Source organism: Bombina bombina, chromosome 3, assembly GCF_027579735.1.
Source record: "Bombina bombina isolate aBomBom1 chromosome 3, aBomBom1.pri, whole genome shotgun sequence".
NCBI classification, from domain to species: domain Eukaryota; kingdom Metazoa; phylum Chordata; class Amphibia; order Anura; family Bombinatoridae; genus Bombina; species Bombina bombina.
Genome location: NC_069501.1, coordinates 1,003,325,927 through 1,003,349,407, shown reverse-complemented (window position 1 = coordinate 1,003,349,407; position 23,481 = coordinate 1,003,325,927). Strand labels below are relative to the sequence as shown.

General features: G+C 37.3%; 1 protein-coding gene and 1 long non-coding RNA gene across 2 annotated transcripts in view; one reads left to right on the top strand and one right to left on the bottom strand.

Moving 5' to 3' along the window:
• Window positions 1–5,496: 5,496 nt before the first annotated feature.
• LOC128652027 (uncharacterized) lies at window positions 5,497–13,695 on the bottom strand. The gene is made up of 2 exons (XR_008401250.1): window positions 13,614–13,695; window positions 5,497–5,831 (listed from the first exon to the last, which is right to left on the bottom strand). It is a non-coding gene; the product is annotated as an uncharacterized LOC128652027 (long non-coding RNA).
• A 667-nt stretch (window positions 13,696–14,362) lies between these two features.
• The window catches only part of NEMP1 (nuclear envelope integral membrane protein 1), a 55,800-nt gene continuing 46,681 nt past the window's right edge, over window positions 14,363–23,481 (top strand). Inside the window, exons 1-2 of the mRNA XM_053704981.1 lie at window positions 14,363–14,489; window positions 18,149–18,273. Of these exons, the coding sequence (XP_053560956.1) occupies window positions 14,399–14,489; window positions 18,149–18,273 (216 nt within the window). The 5' untranslated portion in view covers window positions 14,363–14,398. The remainder of the gene's footprint in view (window positions 14,490–18,148; window positions 18,274–23,481) is intronic.

Genomic DNA, 23,481 nt, shown 5'->3' with positions numbered 1-23,481 from the left:
GGCCACCCACCTGCCTCCCTCCTATCCTTCGCATGCCACCAACGATCGGCACCATCACTGGCCCTCTCTGCAATGGTTGCTTAGAAAATGGTAATGCACTATGCCTCAATATTGAGGCATTTCTGAAATCTGTGTCCCTTTCTGTATTGTGCAGCGGTGGTGCCAATCGGTGGCGTGGGAGGGTAAGGAGGGAGGCAGGTGGGAGCCCATCGCTGGAGGGGCTGGAGAGGCTGGGACCACTGCGCTGCATAAAAAAAATATGTTAAGATAGGGATAGAAGGATAGTGATAGATGGATAGAGATAAATGGATATAGGTATAGGGAGATAGGGATAGAGATAGATGAATAGAGATAGAGGGATAGATGGATAGGGATAGATGGACACAGCAATAGAGGGATATATGGATAGTGATAGAGATAGAGGGATTGGTGATATAGACGGGAGCGGGTGGTACCTCTGCGCTGCAGAAAATTAGATGTTGAAAGTGGCAGGGAGGGTGAAGGAGGAAGGGGGGATAAGAGAGAGGAGATCTGAGTGGATGGGGGGGTCAGATGGTAGGCAAAGGTTCTTGGAGGGAGAGGTGGGTAAATAAGGGAGTGGTTAGTAAGTTGGACACATTTTTGACCGTCTACACGGACTTTAACACTAGTATTGCAATAAACAGATAGCAAATGTGGAACAAATGTGGTTATGTTTTCAAAAAGTAACTGTTATTTTAAAAAGAGTTAAAATCCTTTGAGCCACTTATTTATTTGTGGATATATACACGGCATGAACCCCATCATAGGACAGACATGTTATCAGACTTGCCCAACGCTCTTTATGGAAAACATTGGTGACAACCTTGCTACTTCATATATTTTACCTTTTATGAATAATAAACAGTTATTTTAAAAGGGTTAAAATCCTTTTGGGTCACTCATTTCTGTGATGATAAATACTCGGCATGAACTTCATCATAGAATAGACAAATATTTTCAGCATGGCCCAATGCAAACAATCTGGTGCCAACTTTGCAACTTCATATATTTTATCTTATCTTATTAAGTAAATGTATTTAAAAAGGGTTAAAATCATTTGGCCCACTAATTTATGTGTGGATATATACAGGGCATGAACCCCATTATAGAATAGACATGTTATCAACCTGGCCCAATGCTTTTTATAGCAAAAAAAATTGCAGGCAACCTTGCCATTTCATATATTTTACCTTTTCTAAATAAGTAATTGGTATTTAAAAACTTTTAAAATCCTTTGGAACACTCATTAATGTGTGCTTATATACATGGAATAAGCCTCTCTATAGGATATACATGTTTTCAGCCTGTCACAATGCTTTTTATATCAAACAATCTGGTGCCAACCTTGCCACTTCATATATTTTACCTTTTCTGAATAAGTAACTGGTATTTTAAGTGTTAAAATCCTTTTGGTCACTTATTTCTGTGATGATATATACTCGGCATGAACATCTTCATAGAATATACATATTTTCAGCCGTGCCCAATTCTTTTATAGCAATTTTTTGTGCCAACCTGGCCACTTCATATATTTTACCTTTTCTGAATAAGTAACTGGTATTTAAACTGGTATTTAAAAAGGGTTGAAATCCCATGAGTCACTCATTTCTGTGTGCATATATACAGGGCATGAACCACTTCATATTTTTAAGTTCTAAGCCTGACCCAATGCTTTATATGGCAAACAAACTTGTGCCAACCTTGCCACTGAATATATTTTACCTTTTTTAAAAGTAACTTGTATTTAAAAAGGTTTAAAATTATTTGCGACACTCATTTCTGTGTGGATATATGTTCTAAGCCTGAACCAACGCTTTATATGGCAAACAAACTTGTGCCAAACTGGAGCTCCACTCAACATAGGAAACATTTGACCTCCACTCAATATATATATATTTTTTTTTAAATGGACTTTACCGTAACAATCAATAGATACAATAATTCAGAAAACTAAATATTTTGCTTTCCTGTTCTTAATGTTCATAGACAGTGGTTTATGCTGATTGTTATTAATAAGGTTAAATAAGCACATTCTTTACATTAACTTATGTTCTGTTAGGGCAAAAGTAATGATAATTGTAAGTTATAAATACATCATCTCTGTAAATCACACCTGGCTGCCATCAGGGGGTTACAGGGGTGACTCCTGTCAGGGGCCAAATGGGCCAGGGTTCCCCATGAGGCAAGAACAACTATTATTTTCTTTAAACAATTTTGGCAGCCACCAGAGGGTACTACAGCAGATTGCTACTGAGTGTGGTCAATTGTATTAAAATGAGTAAAGCATTAGCATTTGAGAGGATTTTTGAGTGTGCACTAAACCACTATGCGTAGTGAGACAGACTTGGCACTTAAAAGGACACTAAACACAATTGTATTAAAATGAGTAAAGCATTAGCATTTGAGAGGATTTTGAGTGTGCACTAAACCACTATGCGTAGTGAGACAGACTGGCACTTAAAAGGACACTAAACACAATTGTATTAAAATGAGTAAAGCATTAGCATTTGAGAGGATTTTTGAGTGTGCACTAAACCACTATGCGTAGTGAGACAGACTTGGCACTTAAAAGGACACTAAACACAATTTTATTAAAATGAGTAAAGCATTAGCATTTAAGAGGATTTTTGAGTGTGCACTAAACCACTATGCGTAGTGAGACAGACTTGGCACTTAAACGGACACTAAACACAATTTTATTAAAATGAGTAAAGCATTAGCATTTGAGAGGATTTTTGAGTGTGCACTAAACCACTATGCGTAGTGAGACAGACTTGGCACTTAAAAGGACACTAAACACGATTTTATTAAAATGAGTAAAGCATTAGCATTTGAGAGGATTTTTGAGTGTGCACTAAACCACTATGCGTAGTGAGACAGACTTGGCACTTAAAAGGGACACTAAACACAATTGTATTAAAATGAGTAAAGCATTAGCATTTGAGAGGATTTTTGAGTGTGCACTAAACCACTATGCGTAGTGAGACAGACTTGGCACTTAAAAGGACACTAAACACAATTTTATTAAAATGAGTAAAGCATTAGCATTTGAGAGGATTTTTGAGTGTGCACTAAACCACTATGCGTAGTGAGACAGACTTGGCACTTAAAAGGACACTAAACACAATTGTATTAAAATGAGTAAAGCATTAGCATTTGAGAGGATTTTTGAGTGTGCACTAAACCACTATGCGTAGTGAGACAGACTTGGCACTTAAAAGGACACTAAACACAATTGTATTAAAATGAGTAAAGCATTAGCATTTGAGAGGATTTTTGAGTGTGCACTAAACCACTATGCGTAGTGAGACAGACTTGGCACTTAAACGGATACTAAACACAATTTTTTTCATTCTAGATTCAGATAGAACATGCAATTTTAAGCAGCTTTTTAATTTACTTCTATTATCAAATTTTCTTCGTTCTCTTCCTATATTATCTGAAAAAGAAGAAATAAAAGCGTTTGAGTCGGCCCTGTTAGTTTGAGAACCTGGGTTACGCTTGCTTATTGGATGGCTAAATGCAGGCACCTATTAGCAAGCTCTATCCAGGGTACTGAACAAAAAAATAGTCATGCTCCAAAGCTTCCATTCCTAACTTTTCAAATAAAGATAGCAAGAGAATGAATAAAAAATTATAATAGGAATAAATGATAAAGCTGCTTAAAACTGCATGCTCTATCTGAATCATGAAAGAAAAAATGTGGGTCCAGTAGCCCTTTAAGTTTGTACAGTGTGTGTCTGAGTCAGATGGCAGAGCACTTTCATTTGCAGAGGAGGTAGGACTTACATAGTCATTTTTTTTTTATTTCTTTGTGCAATTTTGGATTGTAACTTCAGTGTGGTAGTAGTATGGTGGGGCCAGGGGTCCATAAAAAACATTTATTTTTTAGCAATCTGCAGCAGTGTATTTATGATTATTTGACAATGCTGTAGAAATTCTATATTTAAAGCCATGCATAAAGGTTTCCTCCTTAATACACAAATGGTAGTTGCCCTTTTGAAAGATATTTTTTTTGTAATATATACATTTTAACTAAATTTCAGTTTACTGCCCCTTTATGCAAGGACTTTACAGATGCAAGGAGGCATTTATCTATGATTTTTACATATGCATAAAAAGTTATACTTTCAAACTAAGATTTCTCAGTGTTTCAAATGATACAGGTTAACTTAACACTGTTCAGTTTACACTACAGCTGACTTAATTTTGAAATACATACAAACGAGCCTAAATCATGCATTTAACCATATCTAATGGTATGAGACCTAGTTCCACTGCTTATGGTTCCACCAAGACAATATAGAGTACAGCATTTTCAAAATCCATAAGTACAGCTGACAGATGGGAACATGTTTACACATAATTGAAGTGTTGCTCTTGTTTGGGGGAAAAAACACAAACATATGTCAACCTTTTAAAAGTACTTTTCTTCATCTAACCATCTACCGATAACATTAATCTACAATTTTGAATTCATAGAGTTTAATTTTTGTTTGCACATTTGATTGTTTAAAAAGTGATCTCTTAATTTCTGCAATTTTTTTATCATGCATGTCACACACTGTTTTGTTGTTGGTCTCTCTGTGAGAGTGGGTGTATATGTCTTTGTGCATTATCTGTGTATGTCTGTGAGGGTGTGTGAGTATGTCTTTGTGCTTTTTCTATTCGTGTCCCTGTGAGGGTGTGTGTATGTATGTCTTTGTGTATTTCCTCTTGATGCCTCTGTGAGGGTGGATGTGTATGACTTTTTTTTTTTAATGTGGATGTCTCTTTGAGGGTGGGTGTGTGTATGGATGTATGTCTGCATTTTCTGTGGATGTCTCTCTAAGGCTGTGTGAGTATGCCTGTGTGTTTTCTTTGGTTGTCTCTGTGAGGGTGTGTGTATGTATGTGCAGTTTCTGTGGGTGTCTCTCTGAGAGTGTATGTCTCTCTGTTTTCTCTGGATGTCTCAGTGAGGGGTGTGTGTGTGTGTCTCTATGTCTTTGTGTGTTTTATGTGTCTGTGTGTTGATGGGTATATTATGTTAGTGGGTGACTTGTAACCGACACATGAGGGCATTTTGAAACTCATATGATTGTCTGTAATACAGCAAACAACACCCACAACTTCCTTTAACATGTTTCTTAGATAGACATATATGGACATTTTATGTTACTCCTCTAACTGCATTTCCTGTAGCCTCATGATGCGAGACTGCTATATAACTGAAGTGTATACTTACAGTAAATGGAACTAGTGAGAAACACTCTCTGTGCTTGTGTGCTTTCTTGCTGTTCCCGGAGCTCTGGAGAATCGTGTTCAATCAAGGTCAGAAACCATTTGAACTTATAACCCTAACCTTATACTATGAAAGCAGAAGCAACAATAGGCTATTGCTATATATATATATATATATATATATATACTGTTACCTATAATTATCTGTACCTTTCATACTTGTGGTAGTGTGTTATTAAAGCACTGACTCAGAAATGGTGTTAATTATCTTATTTTTTTATTATTATCAATAATTTAAACAGAAACACACCACCACCCCTTGTCCTTCAGTCATTTGTTGAACATGGCATTAACTTGGAGGTCATGTTGGTCAAGACTGCAAAAACAACTCCATATCTTCTCTGTGCTGAAATACAAAGAGGAATGGCCCCATTGCTTCTGGTTCTTCTCTTTGCATCACGTTATCTATGGCCTTCTGGCGGTCATCTTCATTCATTGACACATAACATGGTTATGCGCCCACAGAACAGTGCCTCATTCTTGACAACCCATTGTATAGCAATGTGTAGATCTTTAATGATTGCTGGCTCCTGTGTCAAGCACATGGGAGGAAACTTAGTCTTAGTCAGAATCAAAACTGTTATTTTCATAATAAATAAAAAATCATTTAAGGGACACTCAAGTCAAAAACAGACTTTTATAAATCAGAAAGAACATGCAGTTTCCAATTTACTTCTATAATAAAATCTGCTTTGTTCTCTTGTTATCCTTTGCTGAAGGAACAACATTGCACTACTGGCAGCAAGATGAACACATATAGGCCACGTTTGGGCAGCGCTCAGGAGATAGTGGAGGCGCTTCACTTCCAGCGATGACGTGGCGCTAGGTGACGTCACAAGCAAGGGAGCTTAGAGAAAACGATTGCATGCGCAAAGGGATCTGCTGCACAATAATGAACGTTTTTAAATAAGCTCCCTTGTAGCTGACTGTAAAAATATTAAAATTGTGTCTCTCTTTATTAGTGGAGGATTATTTTTATTTAAGCTGTTTACACAACACCGTTGTTCGAGAATGGTTTCCCCTGCCTCTCGGCAAACATTGGAACTCTGACCCACCTTTATTCAGCTGTTCTCAGCTCAGCCCCTGTAGCTTATCCTGCCCCATTAAGCTAATAATAGTACGGGTGCTGAGCTGAGGGCAGCTGGATGGAGGTGGGTCAGAGTTCCGATGTTTGCAGAGAGGCAGGGGAAACCAGAGACACTGGGGAAACAATTATCAGCATAACACAGGATAAGCATGACAGCAGCATTTAGTACAGGGCTTACTTAACCTATCTCCAATTTACCCTGTACTAAATGCTGCTGTCAGACTTATCCGCCTCACCTGTCCCTCCTCTGCTGCTTATAAAAACATGGCAGCCTCCACAGCAAAACGTGTGTGGAGGCTGCCATGTTGCCAAGCGTCTGAGCTTGCTCTGAAAAGTGACAGCTTTTCCAGCACGATGGAAGCGCTGGGACTTATGTCATCAGAGCACTCAAAAACGCCAGGCATCTCACTTGCAAATGTGAGGAAAACGCTACAAGCGAGTCCCAGTTTGCTTGGAGCGCTGCCCGAACGGAGCCATAGTCATCCAATCGCAAAAGACAAATGTGTGCAGGCAAAAATCAGCAGCTAGCTCCCACTAGTGTTGAATATGTGCGTATTCTCTTTCAGCAAGGGATAACAAGAGAACAAAGCACATTTAAAAATAGATATGAATTTATAAGTGTCTTAAAATGACATGTTCTATCTGAATCATGCAAGTTAAATTTTGAATTTACTATCCCTTTATCTCCTTAAGGACCGCAGCTGTAACAGATGAAAAAAAATGAAATAGTAAAAATAATAAAAATAAATAGTTATGTAGGGTTAGGGGTAGATCTAGGCTTAGTGGTAGATCTAGGGGAGGGTTGGGGTTAAAAGGTCACTGAAGGAGAAAAAGGTTAATCGTAAAAATTGAAAATTGGGTATTTCAAAAATCAGGACAAAATGAAGAAACTTGGGGGTTGTAGATGCATAACAGATTTTGGGGTAAAAATAAAAAAAAAAGTGTGGTTTTAAAAAAAAATTTTAAGCATAATTTATAAAAATATTTATTAAAAATTATATGATATGATGAAAATAATGGTATCTGTAGAAAGTCAATCTTATGGCGAGAAAAACGGTATATAATAAGTGTGGGTACAGTAAAGGCTAGGGTTGCCAGGTGTCCGTTATTAGACCGGACTGTCCGGTATTTCAGGCTTTTGCCCGGTAATTTTATTTTTAAAATACCGGACATAGCCTTAGGTAGACTAGGTAATTTTTCTTTAGAATTTTTTTACTAAATTCTGCAGCCCGTGTCAATTCAGGCTCTGCTCAGCTGTCCAGATGATCGGATCATATATCATCATACTGACAGTGTGCGGAGCCAGAGTTGCGGTCGGAACCTCTGCGCGCTGCCTGCCTACCACCACCCATCTGTGAGATCTGCCTGCAGTGCCTGTGTAACTTGTAACTGTCTTCTGATTGTGCTGTATCGGACGTCGTCACGTGATCGCGCGGGTCACGTGACGTCACGACACACACAATAGCAAGAAGACCCGCTCTCATCTCAGTGTATGACTATGCTGCAGTGACTGAGTACTGAGCTGCCAGCGTCTGACTCTGAGCCAGCAAGAATTACTTAGATTAGTGTGTGTCTGTCCACTGCCCTGCCAAGGGAAGGGAATAGACAGTGTGATGTGACTGAGTCTGTGATTGAACAATTCTTCATCAACATAATCCATTGAAGCAGCCAGGGACTGAAAGTGAGACTCTGTTAACTGTTACATTATTAAAACAATAAGGTATGTCTCAGTCACTCTCAGTCTTTTTAAATAAATGTTATTATATCATCACCATCACCCTGACAATTATATATATATGTGTGTGTGTGTGTGTGTGTATATATATATATATATGTGTGTGTGTGTTTGTATAAGTGTGTGTGTGTGTGTGTGTATATATATATATATATATATATATATATATATATATATATATATATGTGTGTGTGTGTGTGTGTGTGTTTATATATAATATATATATATATATGTGTGTATATATATATATATATGTGTGTGTGTGTGTGTATATATATATATATATATATATATATATAAAAATGTATAGATAGATAATTTTATATATATATATATATATATATATATATATCCTCCGTGTGTGTCTGCACTCCCAATGCTGTGTAGTCATCAACCAGGGTGCAAAGTCAAACAAGTATACAGTCTATATCCAATAAAGGACTGCACTCACTGGATTTAGTTTCAGAAACCTTCAAATCTTTATTGTGGTAACGTTTCGGGGTTCGCAGACCCCTTCCTCAGACCAGACAACAGTGCAAGTGAACAAAGTGTGCAATATATAGCACTAGCCCCACCCATCACAAACATCAAAATTGCGCCAAAAATCCATCACCATGGTAACACACAAACAAGGCCCCATGACCATACCACCAGAAAACACAATCAAAATACAAAATAAAACAAACTGCATATGCAAGTATTTTGCATAACCTCATAGTTGAACACTAATATGTACAATCATCAGTAGTAGTAGATATTCAGTAGTTACAATAGAATCACTGTAATTAGTTACTGATCCAGTTTAAGTAGCTTAAAGTATATTTAGACAAGCAATGATGGAAAACACACTAATCAAATAATCAAAGTAAACATCATGCAAGAAGAGGAATCTATCTATCAGTTGCACTGTTTAAAAACATATCCACCTCCCTGTATCCAGTTACAGGACTCAATCTTAAGGAAATATACACATAAGCCATATCATATAAACATTGCAACATAGATTAGGCATTTAAACTTCTAGCATTTGAACTAGATGAAAAATAAACAAATAATAAAAAATAAAAAAAAGTCAATCAGATATATATAGATATATATGAGGTCTGTTACTGCTAATTCAATGTCCCCCATATTTATCCCAAGGCTTGCTACGACCAATCCTATGTAAAAGTATGTGAGCTATAAGTACTAATCTGACATTCTGGCAGATACAAATATACAAAAATACAAAATTGTCAAGCCCCCTGGGCGCGCAGAGCAATGTGTTGTGTCCCATGCGAGTTGAATATAACAAAAAGGCCCGTAGTTCCCAGTGTCAGGGTTCTATGCAGGATGTCTTAGCCGGTGTATTATACCCTAGTGTTGGGAGCTAAGATAGATGTAAACATGGGTGCGTGTATTTACCTATGTAGCAAGTCTGTGTACCGAGTCTGTAGTGCATCAGTGAAACAGGCGCGGCTCAACCCGGTATAGCGTGAGTGAGCTTGGAGCACGACCGCATGGCTAATTAGCATAGCCTGTCAGTCAGTCAATGGGCGTAGCTAGGTCACGGAGTGACAGCGGAGCCTGTGATTAGAGTTATGCCGGGCTGCTACTATACCTATCTCAACTGAGCTTCTTTGTGAGCCCCAAGAAAATCAAAGCTAGTATATCAGGCTTATATTAAATGGTCACATAGGTCTTAAATATGGTCTATTGTGAATAAGTATGTATAATCATATGTGTGCCTAAACATCAGAGCATTTGGTGGGAGCTATAAAAAACCGCTGTGTGCGTGATAATGGGAGGCAGGCAGATTCAGGATAAGACGAACCTAGAGCAACACGGATATACTGCTTAAAACGTGAATCATTAGAAATTAAAAGATAAAAAATATAAAAAATTAAAAATAACCAAATTAATATTAAACCGTTAGTGAATAAATTAAATTAAATCAATAGCCAGCCTGCATCACAGGCCAAGTAGAGAAAAAAGGGGGGTAGTTGGGTACTGCCATCATGGGTCTTACATGCTCATAAGAGCCACTAGGGTGTAATTTATATGAATGTTAGATCATGCACCACAGATATTATTACGGGGTAATTCTATTTAGAATAGGCACCATAGTAACAGTTTGACGAATGGTATACCATAGTTCAATGGTCTAATACCCCTACAGGTCCTCCCAAATGTAACATGTATAAAACATGCTTGTGCCCGAGAAGGTCACTCGTACAGTAGGATCTCAATACAGATATCATTGACCCCCTGTATACATATGGCAATCAAGTTGAGTTAGAGAGACACAATCAAAAGAGGGCACGCTACAGGTAGACATTTCAGTTGAGCCAAAATTTGCAGAGAATAGCAAAAGACAGAAAATATCAAAAAATATATATCAAGGCAATATCAAGATGCTAAATGCACAGCGCCTACGGGTCACCATATCAAAAATGTATAGTACAAGTGCACCCTAACCAGCATATATAATACACTAAGTGCTGTCAATACGAATACATTGTTGTGCACAAGGACATATACAGCTATGGTGAGTCAAGGCATCAGAGGAAACAGTGCCAATCATTCAACATGTTTAATCCTCTGGGGTAGATGGTATCTAGTCTATGGATCCATCTAGCCTCCATCTGCAAGAGTGTCCTGCCCCGGTCACCCCCACGCCTGAGGGGGGGGGACGTGGTCAATTAAAATGAAGCGTAAATCTGTTACCTTGTGGCCTGCTTGCACGAAATGTCTTGCCACCGGTTGATCCGAGGTCCCTTTGTCGATAGCAGTTCTTATCGCCGAGCGATGGTTTGCCATTCTTAAGCGTGCGTTGTCTGTTGTTTTGCCAACATAAAAACGTCCACAGCAACAGCTCAGTAGGTATACGACATGGCTTGTTGTACAGGTGATGAAGTGCTTTATAGTGAATTTCTGGGTAGTATGGGGGTGTCTGAATACTTTGCATGGGATCATACCGCTGCAAGTTGTGCAGCCCTTGCATCTGTAACAACCCATTTTGTTAGTTCTAAGCCATTTCTTGGTGTAACTATGTTGAGGATCTGTTTGCATAAGTATGTCCCTTAGACTTCTACCCCGTCTATAGCCCATGATTGGTGGATCCATATGCCCAAAGGGTAGTGTCCGGTCTGTGCCCAGAATCTCCCACCTGTTACGAATTGAATCTGCCAATGGTTTCTTTCCTCTGTCAAAGGTGGTTGTAAAGACCATCCTTGGGGTCTCTTTCCTAGTGATTGCTGGAGTGTCTTGTGCCATGTTTGTTTCAATTTCCTCTCTCACCTTCTTAATCAGGTTATCCTTATATCCCCTTTGTTGGAATTTCTCAGCCATCTGGTCCAGTTGGAGATCTCTATTTGTGGTCTCCGTGTTGTTTCGTACAACCCGTATCAGCTGTGATTTAATTATTGCCTTCCGGGTATGTGGGGGGTGATTGCTTGTGGCTTCTAGCAATGAGTTTCGGTCAGTAGGTTTAGAGAAAAGGGTTGTGAAAAGTCTATCATGTTTCTTATAAATCCGTAAATCAAGGAAATCTATCTTCTCTGGATCATATTTCAACTCAAATTTGATTGGGTTTGGTAGTGCATTGAGTTCGGTTACCCATTCAGTGAGGAGTCCCACTGGTCCATGCCACACAAAGAAGACATCATCAATGTACCTTCTATAGTGTCTTATCATTCCATGATTGAACACATCCATGACGTCTCTTTCAAATTGCTGCATGTAAAGGTTTGCATACGACGGTGCCATATTAGATCCCATGGCTGTCCCTGTCAGTTGCTGGTAGAAAGTATCTTCAAAACGAAAATAGTTCAATTTTAGACATTTCTCAAGAAGATTTAGGATAAAGGTTGTGGGTGGTCCTATGTATGGGTACTGGTCCAATGCTGCTGCAATTGCATTTATACCCCCGGCATGAGGGATCACCGTGTACAAACTTCTCACATCCATAGTTACCAGGATATCATCCTGGGTGATACCCTCCACAGTGTTAAGTATCTTAATAAGTTCACCTGAGTCTTTGATGTAGGAGTCCATGGATCTAACGATAGGTTGTAGAACTACATCAACATATTGAGCCAATGGTTGTAGCAGAGAGCCCCTTGCGGAGACTATCGGTCTTCCAGGTGGGTTTATTTGGTCCTTGTGTATTTTTGGCAGGGTATAAAGTATCGGATGGATGGGATGTATAGTGCAGAGGAAGTCAAATTCATCCTGATCAATCCACTTAAGTTGTAATGCTTCTGTCAGTGTTGTATCAATCTCCATTTTGAATTCTTCAGTGGGGTTCCAGGTGAGTTTTTTGTATGTCACTCCATCATTGAGTTGCCTCAGTATTTCTGTCCGGTACTGCGTATAATTCATAATGACAATGGCCCCACCCTTGTCAGCCGGGCGTATGACAATATCAGGGTCAGAGGAGAGTGTCTTTATTGCCAATCTCTCTGATTCTATTGTAACTACTGAATATCTACTACTACTGATGATTGTACATATTAGTGTTCAACTATGAGGTTATGCAAAATACTTGCATATGCAGTTTGTTTTATTTTGTATTTTGATTGTGTTTTCTGGTGGTATGGTCATGGGGCCTTGTTTGTGTGTTACCATGGTGATGGATTTTTGGCGCAATTTTGATGTTTGTGATGGGTGGGGCTAGTGCTATATATTGCACACTTTGTTCACTTGCACTGTTGTCTGGTCTGAGGAAGGGGTCTGCGAACCCCGAAACGTTACCACAATAAAGATTTGAAGGTTTCTGAAACTAAATCCAGTGAGTGCAGTCCTTTATTGGATATAGACTATATATATATATATATATATATATATATATATATATATATATATATATATAATGTGTGTGCCTTTTTCTCTGCAAGACCCTACCACGCTTCGAACCCCCTCTATCATTTTGGCTGTCCAGTATTTTTTTGAAGGACAGTTGGCAACCCTAGTAAAGGCGTAAGAGGAAAATTGCAGCTAAACGCAAACACAGCAGAAATGTAAAAATAGCCTTGGTCGCTAACGCTAAAAATTGGTACAACAGTCAGGTCACTAAAGGGTTAAATATGGTAAAAATATATAAATAAGAGGGAAATTGCAGCTAAACACAAACACCGCAGCAATGTAAAAACAGCCTTGGTCGCTAATGCTAAAAAATTGGTACAACAGTCAGGTCACTAAAGGGTTAAATAAAAAAAAGCAGCAAACCTTCTTCTTGTTTAAAGAGAACTTCCCCGTGGAGGTTGTGGATGTCACATTTTTTGTGTGTAGAGTGGAGCTTTAAATAGTTCAATATTGTTAATTTAAAGCAGTAGATAATACATGAAAACTAAAGAATTCCTCCTGTGATTTCCTGACATGATCTATTTATAACTTAAAGGGACAGTATACACTCATTTTCATATAACTGCATGTAATAGACACTACTATAAAGAATAAGATGCACAGATACTGATATAAAATCCAGTATAAAATTGTTTAAAAACTTACTTAGAAGCTGTTAGTTTGGCTCTGTTGAAAAGGTAGCTGGAAAGCCCACTGCAAGTGGCAAATAAGACACTCCCCCCTCCCCCTTCTTTTGCATATGAAAAGACCTTTTACACAAACAGGAGCAACCTGGAAAAGGTAGCTGACAGTATTCACATAAAACTTTGGGGCTTGGTTAGGAGTCTGAAAATCAGAGCAATGTTATTTAAAAATAAGCAAAACTATACATTTATTTTAAAAAACACACACTTTATGGGCTATATAAATAGATCATCTACAAAACATTTATGCAAAGAAAAAATGAGTGTATAATGTCCCTTTAATCATTACATTTGCTTACACTTTGCCTAATAGAACACAAATCAACTTATTTAACCTTATGTCACTCGCCATAAACCAAAAGAAAGCAATTTCGTTTTCAGAATTGTGCCTATTGGTTGTTTGATACATTAGTTTATTTAAAAAAAAAAAGATTTCTGAATGATTGTGCATAAAGTTTATATATATAAAAAAAAACGTTTTCTGAATGATTGTGCATATTGGTTGTTTGATACATTAAAGTTTTATTGAAATAGATAAAAAAAATTGCAGTGGAGGTCACATGTTTCCTGTCTAGAGTGGAGCTCCACTCTGCAGATAGACTACTTTGGAACACAGGCGTATTCGTTTGTTGGCTATCCGTCAATCATCATCGTAAACTTCCGTTTCCGCTTAGTAGCACGTACCTCATTAGCGACCACTAGAAGCTTGCGTTTCAAGCCTCGTTTCAGTTCTCTACGTTCAAGTTTATGAATATGGCGGGAGGAGGCCATGGAGCGATATTTGGAATTGCAGTAATGTTATTAATGTTACCTGCTCTGCGGGCAACCTCAAACACAGGTAAACAGGCGATAAGCAAACCTGTGATTGTGTTGTCGGTTCACGGTCTCCGGATATTTGTAGCACGTCTGCGGCTTTGCTTAATTGCACGTTATTTTGTTTTGTTTCTTAATAAAATATTTTTTTTAAAAATGTATCCCGATTTAGTACTCATTAGTGGAACTAAGTATAGAACTGATGTAACAAATATGTTTTGTTGAACATGGCTAAAGAGAAAAGTAAAGTTAAAACAGGTATCTCTGGGTAATTATAGTACAGGCAATATGAATAAGCTAGGGATTCAAATAAAGCCCGGAAAAAGTTTTAAAAGGAAATGGGTACACAGATGTTTCGGGCTTGTCATATGTAACCTTTCTGAAACTTGTACAGAAAACTTTGCTAGCTGGGTGGCATTATGAAGTAGCTGGGTGGGACGTGTAATATTTTGTAATAGTATTATATATTGCTATCAAAAACACAAATTTAGTTGCATAATTAAACCTTAAATTAATTTAATAATAATTTGCGCAATTAAAGGGACACTGAACCCAAATTTTTTTCTTTTGTAATTCAGAAAGAGCATGCAATTTTAAGCAACTTTCTAACTTGCTCCTATTATCAATTTTTCTTCATTCTCTTGCTATCTTTATTTGAAAAAAGAAGGCATCTAAGCTTTTTTTGGTTTCAGTACTCTGGACAGCACTTTTTTATTGGTGGATGAATTTATCCACCAATCAGCAAGGACAACCCAGGTTGTTCACCAAAAATGGGCCGGCATCTAAACTTACATCTGTGCATTTCAAATAAAGATACCAAGAGAATGAAGAAAATTTGATAATAGGAGTAAATTAGAAAGTTGCTTAAAATTTCATGCTCTATCTGAATCACAAAATCAAAAATTTGGGTACAGTGTCCCTTTAACATTGACAATTTTTAAAGGGGCAGTAAACCTAGCAAATAGTGTTATATAATTCAGGACATAGTGCAGAATTATATAACATTTTCTTAGTGCCGGCTTTGTAAAGCAAAAGGTTAGATAGATATTTTACAACGAAAACAACGCCGCTCCTGGCTCTACTGAGCGGGTCTGTTTTCTTCTCCTAAGCGCATTGCAGGCAAGATATTTAGTCACAGATATCTAGTTGCACGATTAAACTCAATGTAGCTAGCTCGCTCTGGTCTGATAGCGGGAGCCAGCTACATTGAGTTTAATAGCGTGATCGGGCCGACTGTGATTAGATAGCATGCCGCAATGCGCTTAGGAGAAGAAAACAAACCCGCTCAGTAGAGCCAGGAGCGGTGTAATGTTCTTGTAAAATATCTATCTAACCCATTGCTTTACAAAGCTGGCGCTAAGCTAATTTTATATAATTCTGCACTATGTGCAGACTTGTATAACATTATTTTCTAGGTTTACTGCCCCTTTAATATTAGCCAGTGTTAGCTTATTTATGGCTAAAATTTTAACCGGGTGGTCACCATTTAAAAGGGCACAGGGAGAACACTGTATGCATGTATATATGTGTGTGTTTGTATATGTATATATGTATGTGTATGTATGTATAATATCAGTATTTTTTAAAGAATTTTGCCAGCTGCAGGGGCATTTTGAAGTAGCCTGGTGGGGGTAATTTTTCCACTTTTTATATCATTTTCTGCCATCCAAAGCACAAATTAATTGTATAATTAAATTTGTGCCCTAATTTTTTTATTTTTTTTTAATTACTGGCTAATTTTAGTTTAATATTGGCTAACATTTTAACCTGGTGGTCCGTAAAATAAATAAATATATATATATATATATATATATATATATATATATATATACACACAACCGTTTTAAACCCTTTCTGCCATTAGGATGTTCCATGCCATGCTAACTGCGCTGGCCTTTAGCGCCATTAGGACGGCATGGAACGCCCAAAACTGTACTGCAACCATAGGTGCTTCCTGAATGGGATCGATCGCTGGTTGGAGGGGGTGCCTAGCATCATAGGCACTCCCCCCGATACGATTATTTTTTTTTTAATCGGTTATATGTAGAGCACATCATTAAAATCACACAATCGCGTGTTTTCAAATTTTTACTTATTTGTTTACATTGCAACTTTGTTCCGTTGAGACAAATAAGTACAGTCTGGAAAGGGTTAAAATGCACATTATAGCTTTATTAAATAATGTGCATTTTAAAAACAGTTGGAGAAGTGAAGAGACACTTTATTTAATTTTTTTAAATACGGACCTGTAACTAAGATGTGTGTGTGTGTGCGCATGAGACGTCAAAAACCTTGTGTAACTGAATGAGAAATTACCCCGTCAATATTTGCTACCACCATGTTTAACTGCACATACACATGGCCACTTTAAGAAGAAATGCGAGGACTAATTTCCTTCATCAAAATTTGTTTCCTGACGATGAGCGCATGCTTGTAATTCTGTATTTGCATTCCACACGTTCTTTTGAAACGTGGAGTGCAATAACGTAATTGTGTGCATTCGCATTCCATAAAAGGAGGAGACTGCTGGACACCATGTAAGGTAGGACGTTCCATGCCATCCAAATGGCATTAAAGCCCAGTGCTGTTAGGGTGGCATGGAACGTCATAACAGCGTGGAGCGGGTTAAAAAAGGGAAGAAAACAAAACAAAATACTAGGTCATGTGCTTAGTGCAGATTTCTGAGTTATACAGCATGCACTGTCAGTCTGTGTAAGATTAGAAAATGTTACTGGGCACATACACATGATGTCAATATCTGCTGTTTTAAATGCACAGTATTTAGCATTGCTTTCCATTAGGATGTTCAACCCTAGAGTCATATTTACCATTATGTCCCTTTAAATGGACACGAAAGTCAAAATCAAACTTTCATGATTAAAGTGAATGTAAATTTTCACGAATGAAAGCCCTGTTTTTAAAAATACTATTAAAAACAGGCACTCTCATTCATGAAAGATTACATTGGAGCAGCGATTCCCCCGCATCCAGGTCGTGTCTCTTCTTTTGTCAGAAATGACAAATCCGGCTTCCTCCAATCACGTCGTGGCCTCAGGCAATGTTTGCTCTGGAGGGGAAGCCCTTGCAAGGAAGAAAAGGACTATTGCTGCAAAAATCATGTGACATTAGAACTTGGATTTTGTAATGTCTGTTTGCATACATTTTGAAGCATGGATGACTCTCATTGAAGGATGGGGATTAGTGTGCGGGCCACAGCCACTCCCCCCGTGTGACATCTACCAGCACTCTAGATTGTAATTTTTTTTACCTGACAGCTTTGGGCATGTGGCTGCAAGGCTCAGCTTTTACTTCACCCTTATTTTCAATTCACTATGGGTTTTATTGCAATATAAATATGCATAGTGGATATGGTTGTGTTGGTGCCTATAGTGTGTGTATATATATATATATATATATATATATATATATATATATATATATATATATATATATATATATAATTTTAAGAAAAAACCTTTGTAAAGCTTTGTGGCTATTTATCAACTTTCTATAAGTTTATATTAAATGTAGAACAAAGCCTAGAGGTGAATATAACATTCATATATTGATGCATGTGATTATTTTAAAGTGCACACTGTCTTTTACAACATATTGGTAATTAAATGTCATTATGTTGACTTATATGAGCAAATTGTTGAATTCTTTCTTAATTTTTGTGTTTAGAGAAACGAACAGTGGAGGTGATTTTTCTTACTGAGGGCGGAATACAACAACATAACGTATCTCATAATTTCTGCTACAGAAAAACTTTTGAACCAAAGTGGAATGATGTCTGGACTAAGGTGCAGGTAAAAACTGTTCTCATTAAGTTTTTAAAGAAAGGTATGAATACAAATCTGTCTTTCTTACAACAACAAAGCCTTTATTAGACTATCCATCTGTTTGACAAATATAAAGGCCCAAAAGGGAAGTTTGGAGCCATCTGTTACATTTTGAATGTGGAAATATGGTCGTTTAGTGTGAGAACATGTAATGGAAAAGCCTAATTGTAAATAATTTTGCTTTGAGAGATGACTTTAAAAAAAATAAAATTAAAATAAAATTGAGTTTTTACAAATTAGTTATGGTAATGTTTATACAAAGTATAAGTGGATCCTTATAGTACTTTCATTTATAACATGTTATAGATGCTTCAATTTGTTAGATTAAGAATCTATTACCATTATTACCCCCCCTCCGTCCAACCCTCTGCAAAACTTTTTTTTTTCCTCCCTCTCTGTGACGTATTGATCTCTTATACAATCCACTATGATACCAGTACGACTTAGCAAAACAAAATGCAAAAAACATGTTTTGCTGAGCTGCTCATGCTTGTTGCCATATGAGTTCTGCAGGGGGCGGATGATAATGGTAATAGATGGTAATCAATTATCTAAAATATAAATTACTGTGGTCTAGTAATCTGAGCACTACTGTTACCTTTTTAAAATTAGCCCTGTAGCCCTGTTTTGGATCTCTATGTCCCCACTTTCCACCGCCACCTTTCTCTGCTTGCACAACACAGCACAGTGTAGTTAAATCCTTTCCAGGCCAATTACTACAAGCCCCAGAATGCTGCATGGCCAAAGGGGGAGTGGTCTGGTTGGCTGTTGTGCCAGGGCAAATCTGCAGCAAGAGTTGAGGGTGGAATAGTTTATCATCATTAAGAAGTTGCATCTCAGGGCTTCCTCAGAGCTTTTTTCAGTGCTAAAGAGATGTGAGGTGATGGGGCCCTGTTCCTAAAGTTTAAAATGTTTGTGACATCTTCCAGCTCTAGTTCTTCAAGCTGATGTAGTTAATCTACCCAAATTTCAAATGTTATTAATCATACAAAGTCATCCTTTTTTTTTTTTTTTTTTTTTTGACAGATTGATTAATAAACTATAATGACTTCAATACAATACTTTATCTATTATCTAATTTTTTTCTTTTTGTATCCTTTGTTGAAAAGTATATCTAGGTAGGATCAGAAGCTGCTGATTGGTGGATGCACATATATGCATTGTCATAGCTCCTAGTACTGCATTACTGCCTTGTCAAAAAAAATACCAAGAGAATTAAGCAAATTTGTAGAGCTGCAACAACTAATCTCATAATCGATTATGAAAATAGTTGTCAACGAATCTCATAATCGATTAGTTGGTTTGAACACAGCACCAGATGCTTAACTCTGATTAACTCCTGCACATGGTATTGCGTTTTATGTTTCTGTCCTTAGCCTAAATAACGGCTACAGACGTTTACTTTTCACTTTTTCAGGATAGTATAAGTTTCTTTTTAAGTATACAACTACTCCTGGCTTATGTGCAACCCAGAAATAATAGGAGTCATAATTTGGATTGTTTATATTAAATCAGGTGATTTGGGACTATGCTTTTGCATGATATAGTGATGGGCTTGTTATTTTTTTTATTTTTAATAAATTGTGATTTGTATCAGATTCAACCTCTAAGTATATATTTGTTATTTTAAGAGCAGACTAGATATTGTTTTCCCTAACCTTATAGCTGGTTATTTACCATAGCATATAGAAGTTTGATATTTTTATGTTAGAATGAAGTCTAGGTTTACTTTATTGAGAGGCCCCATGCCAAGGAAGAAATCACTTTGCATTGGTGGAGCTAAATATCCCACCTTGGCAAAACCCTTCTTATGCATCTCAGGTACCTCAACACCATCTGAGCGCCTTTTCTGCTGCAGGCAAAATAGCTTGCAAAAAGAGAGCCGGCCTCAGCCAGAAAGGAGCATGTCGGTATGTTGACATTTTTGCATTTCAATGCAAAGTTCCTAACAGAATGTTATAACCAGTGATAGTCTACCTCTTTCTAGCTCTACCTCTTCAAAAAGTTTGTGGTTTTGTTTTGCTTAATTATAAAAATGTGCTCTGCTGCTTACAAATTGGACAAACAGTTCTGTTAATGTTAAGTTTGAAGTTTTATATTTGTAACGTTCAGTATGTGGAATCTGTTTTTAAATACAGGAATAAAATAAAAACATTTTTTTATCCGATTAAACAATTAATCGAAAAAATTATCGGCTGATTAATCAATAAGTTAGATGCAGCCCTACAAATTTGATAATAGATGTTGGAAAGTTGTGTGTGTGTGTATATATATATATATATATATATATCCTATGCAGCAGCTAAACATTTACAAAAGGTAGAATGTGCCTTTAAAATTATAGTGACACTGCTACATAAGAGAGGTATTGTTCACTCTGAACAAATCACATGCAAGTATTTCCATTATCTTCTTTTTTTTAAAGAAAAGGAAAAAAAAAGTTGTGTGGGTTAAGGAGTATTTATGTATTTAAATTCCATATTTTTCAGTTTTGTGCATTTGACACTGTATTTTATGCCCTGTTTGATTATGCAACATAAAATCCACAATGCAGCAGCATTTCCCTATAAGCTTCTTTATTCAGTCCATATACAGTGTGTGTGTGTGTGTGTGTGTACACACACACACACACACACACACACACACTGTATATGGACTGAATAAAGAAGCTTATAGGGAAATGCTGCTGCATTGTGGATTTTATGTTGCATAATCAATATATATATACTGAAATAAAAGTATAGCAAAGTGTAGAAGAGATTTAAAATGAAAAAAAAAAAAAAAATGACGTTAAGTCCCTCCTTTATGGCGTTGAAAAGTGTTATCTGTTTCATCTCAAATGTTTTCTGTTTGTGGGTGTCTTTTAAACTTCCCTTTTAAGTACTTTAATTTTGCGGTTTAGGGTGGCGTGATCAGTTTGGGTGAAATGTCTGACTGTGGTACAGTGTTTGTGATGGACTGTCTGTGCAAAGCAAAATGTTTGTTTAAAATTGTGTGCCCACTCTGAATTGTGAAACTTTAAACGGGCAGTGTACTTCAGATTTGTTATTGTTTAAAAATATAGATAATCCCTTTATTACCCATTTCCCAGTGTTGCATAACCAACACTGTTATTATACTTTTTACTTCTGTTATTACCTTGTATCTATGCCTCTGCAGACTACCCCTTATTTCAGTTCTTTTGATTAGCATTTTAGCCAGTCAGTACTGGCTCATAGGTAACTCAACGGGAGTGAGCACAGTGTTATCTATATGGCACACATGAACTACACTGTCTAGCTGTGAAAAATGCACTAAAATAAGAGGCGACCTTCAAGGGCTTAGAAATTAGCATATGAGCCTACTTAGGTTTACCGTTTAACAAAGAATACCAAGAGAACAAAGCAAATTTGATGATAAAAATAAAATGGAAAGTTGTTTAAAATTGCATGCCCTATCTGAATCATGAAAGTTTAATTGTAACTTGACTGTCCCTTTAATTCTGCCTTTAGTATATATACTTGAACTGTGGCTGCACATAATGTAAAATTAGTCCAGTTCATTACTGGGAATACATTGCACGATGCCACGTACTGAGCATTCAGAGCTGTGATTGCTGATCTATGCCCATAGCATGACTACCTTCTTCCCCATCACCAGCTGGGAAAACTCTAATAAGCCCTGTATTGACTGCTTCTATTATTCATCAGATGCAGGTATCTTTTAAGGTATTGATTTGCAGTTTCCATCCTCAGTATGCCCAGTTTCTTCAAATTTTCAGGTTGAAAACCACATCTATTAAAGGGACAGTCAACACCAGAATAGTTGTTGTTTAAAAAGAAAGATAATCCCTTTATTACCCATTCCCCAGTTTTGCATAACCAATACAGTTATAATAATAAATGTTTCTCCAACATTGGTGTGTCTGGTCCACGGCGTCATCCTTACTTGTGGGATATCTCTTCCCCAACAGGAAATGGCAAAGAGTCCCAGCAAAGCTGGCCATATAGTCCCTCCTAGGCTCCGCCCACCCCAGTCATTCTCTTTGCCGTTGCACAGGCAACATCTCCACGGAGATGGCTCAGAGTTTTTTGGTGTTTAAATGTAGTTTTTTATTCTTCTATCAAGTGTTTGTTATTTTAAAATAGTGCTGGTATGTACTATTTACTCTGAAACAGAAAAGGATGAAGATTTCTGTTTGTGAGAGGAAGATGATTTTAGCAGACAGTAACTAAAATCGATTGCTGTTTCCACATAGGACTGTTGAGATGAAGTAACTTCAGTTGGGGGAAACAGCAGACTTTTCTGCTTAAGGTATGACTAGCCATATTTCTAACAAGACCATGTAATGCTGGAAGGCTGTCATTTCCCCTCATGGGGACCGGTAAGCCATTTTCTTAGTCAAACAAACAGAATAAAGGGCTTAATATGGGCTATAAAACTGGTAGACACTTTTATGGGCTAAATCGATTGCTTTATTTGGGCATTTTATTCATGTTTAGGCTGATATTTCACATTTATAAACTTGGGGAACGTTTATTAAATGGCAGGCACTATGTTAGACACCTTTTCCAGTCAGGGGGCCTTCCTAGTTGTAGGCAGAGCCTAATTTTCGCGCCATTACTGCGCAGTTGTTTTTTGAGAGCAGGACATGCAGATGCATGTGTGAGGATCTGAAAGTTGCTGGAAAAGTTTCTAGAAGGCGTCACTTGGTATCGTATTTCCCTCTGGGCTTGGTTGGGTCTCAGCAAAGGCTATAGCTGGGACTGTATAGGGGTTAAATTTGTAAACGGCTCCGGTTCCGTTATTTTAAGGTTTAAAGCTCTGAAATTTGGTGTGCAATACTCTTAATGCTTTAAGACACTGTGGTCACTGTGTCTTTATTCAGTAATAAAGTGTTTTCTGTTTAAAATTTAAAGAGACAGTAACGGTTTTGTTTTAAAACGTTTTTTGTGCTTTATTGACAAGTTTAAGCCTGTTTAACATGTCTGTGCCTTCGGATAAGCTATGTTCTATATGTATGAAAGCCAATGTGTCTCCCCATTTAAATTTGTGTGATAATTGTGCCATAGCGTCCAAACAAAGTAAGGACAGTACTACCACAGATAATGAAATTGCCCAAGATGATTCCTCAGATGAGGGGAGTAAACATGATACTACATCATCCCCTACTGTGTCTACACCAGTTTTGCCCAT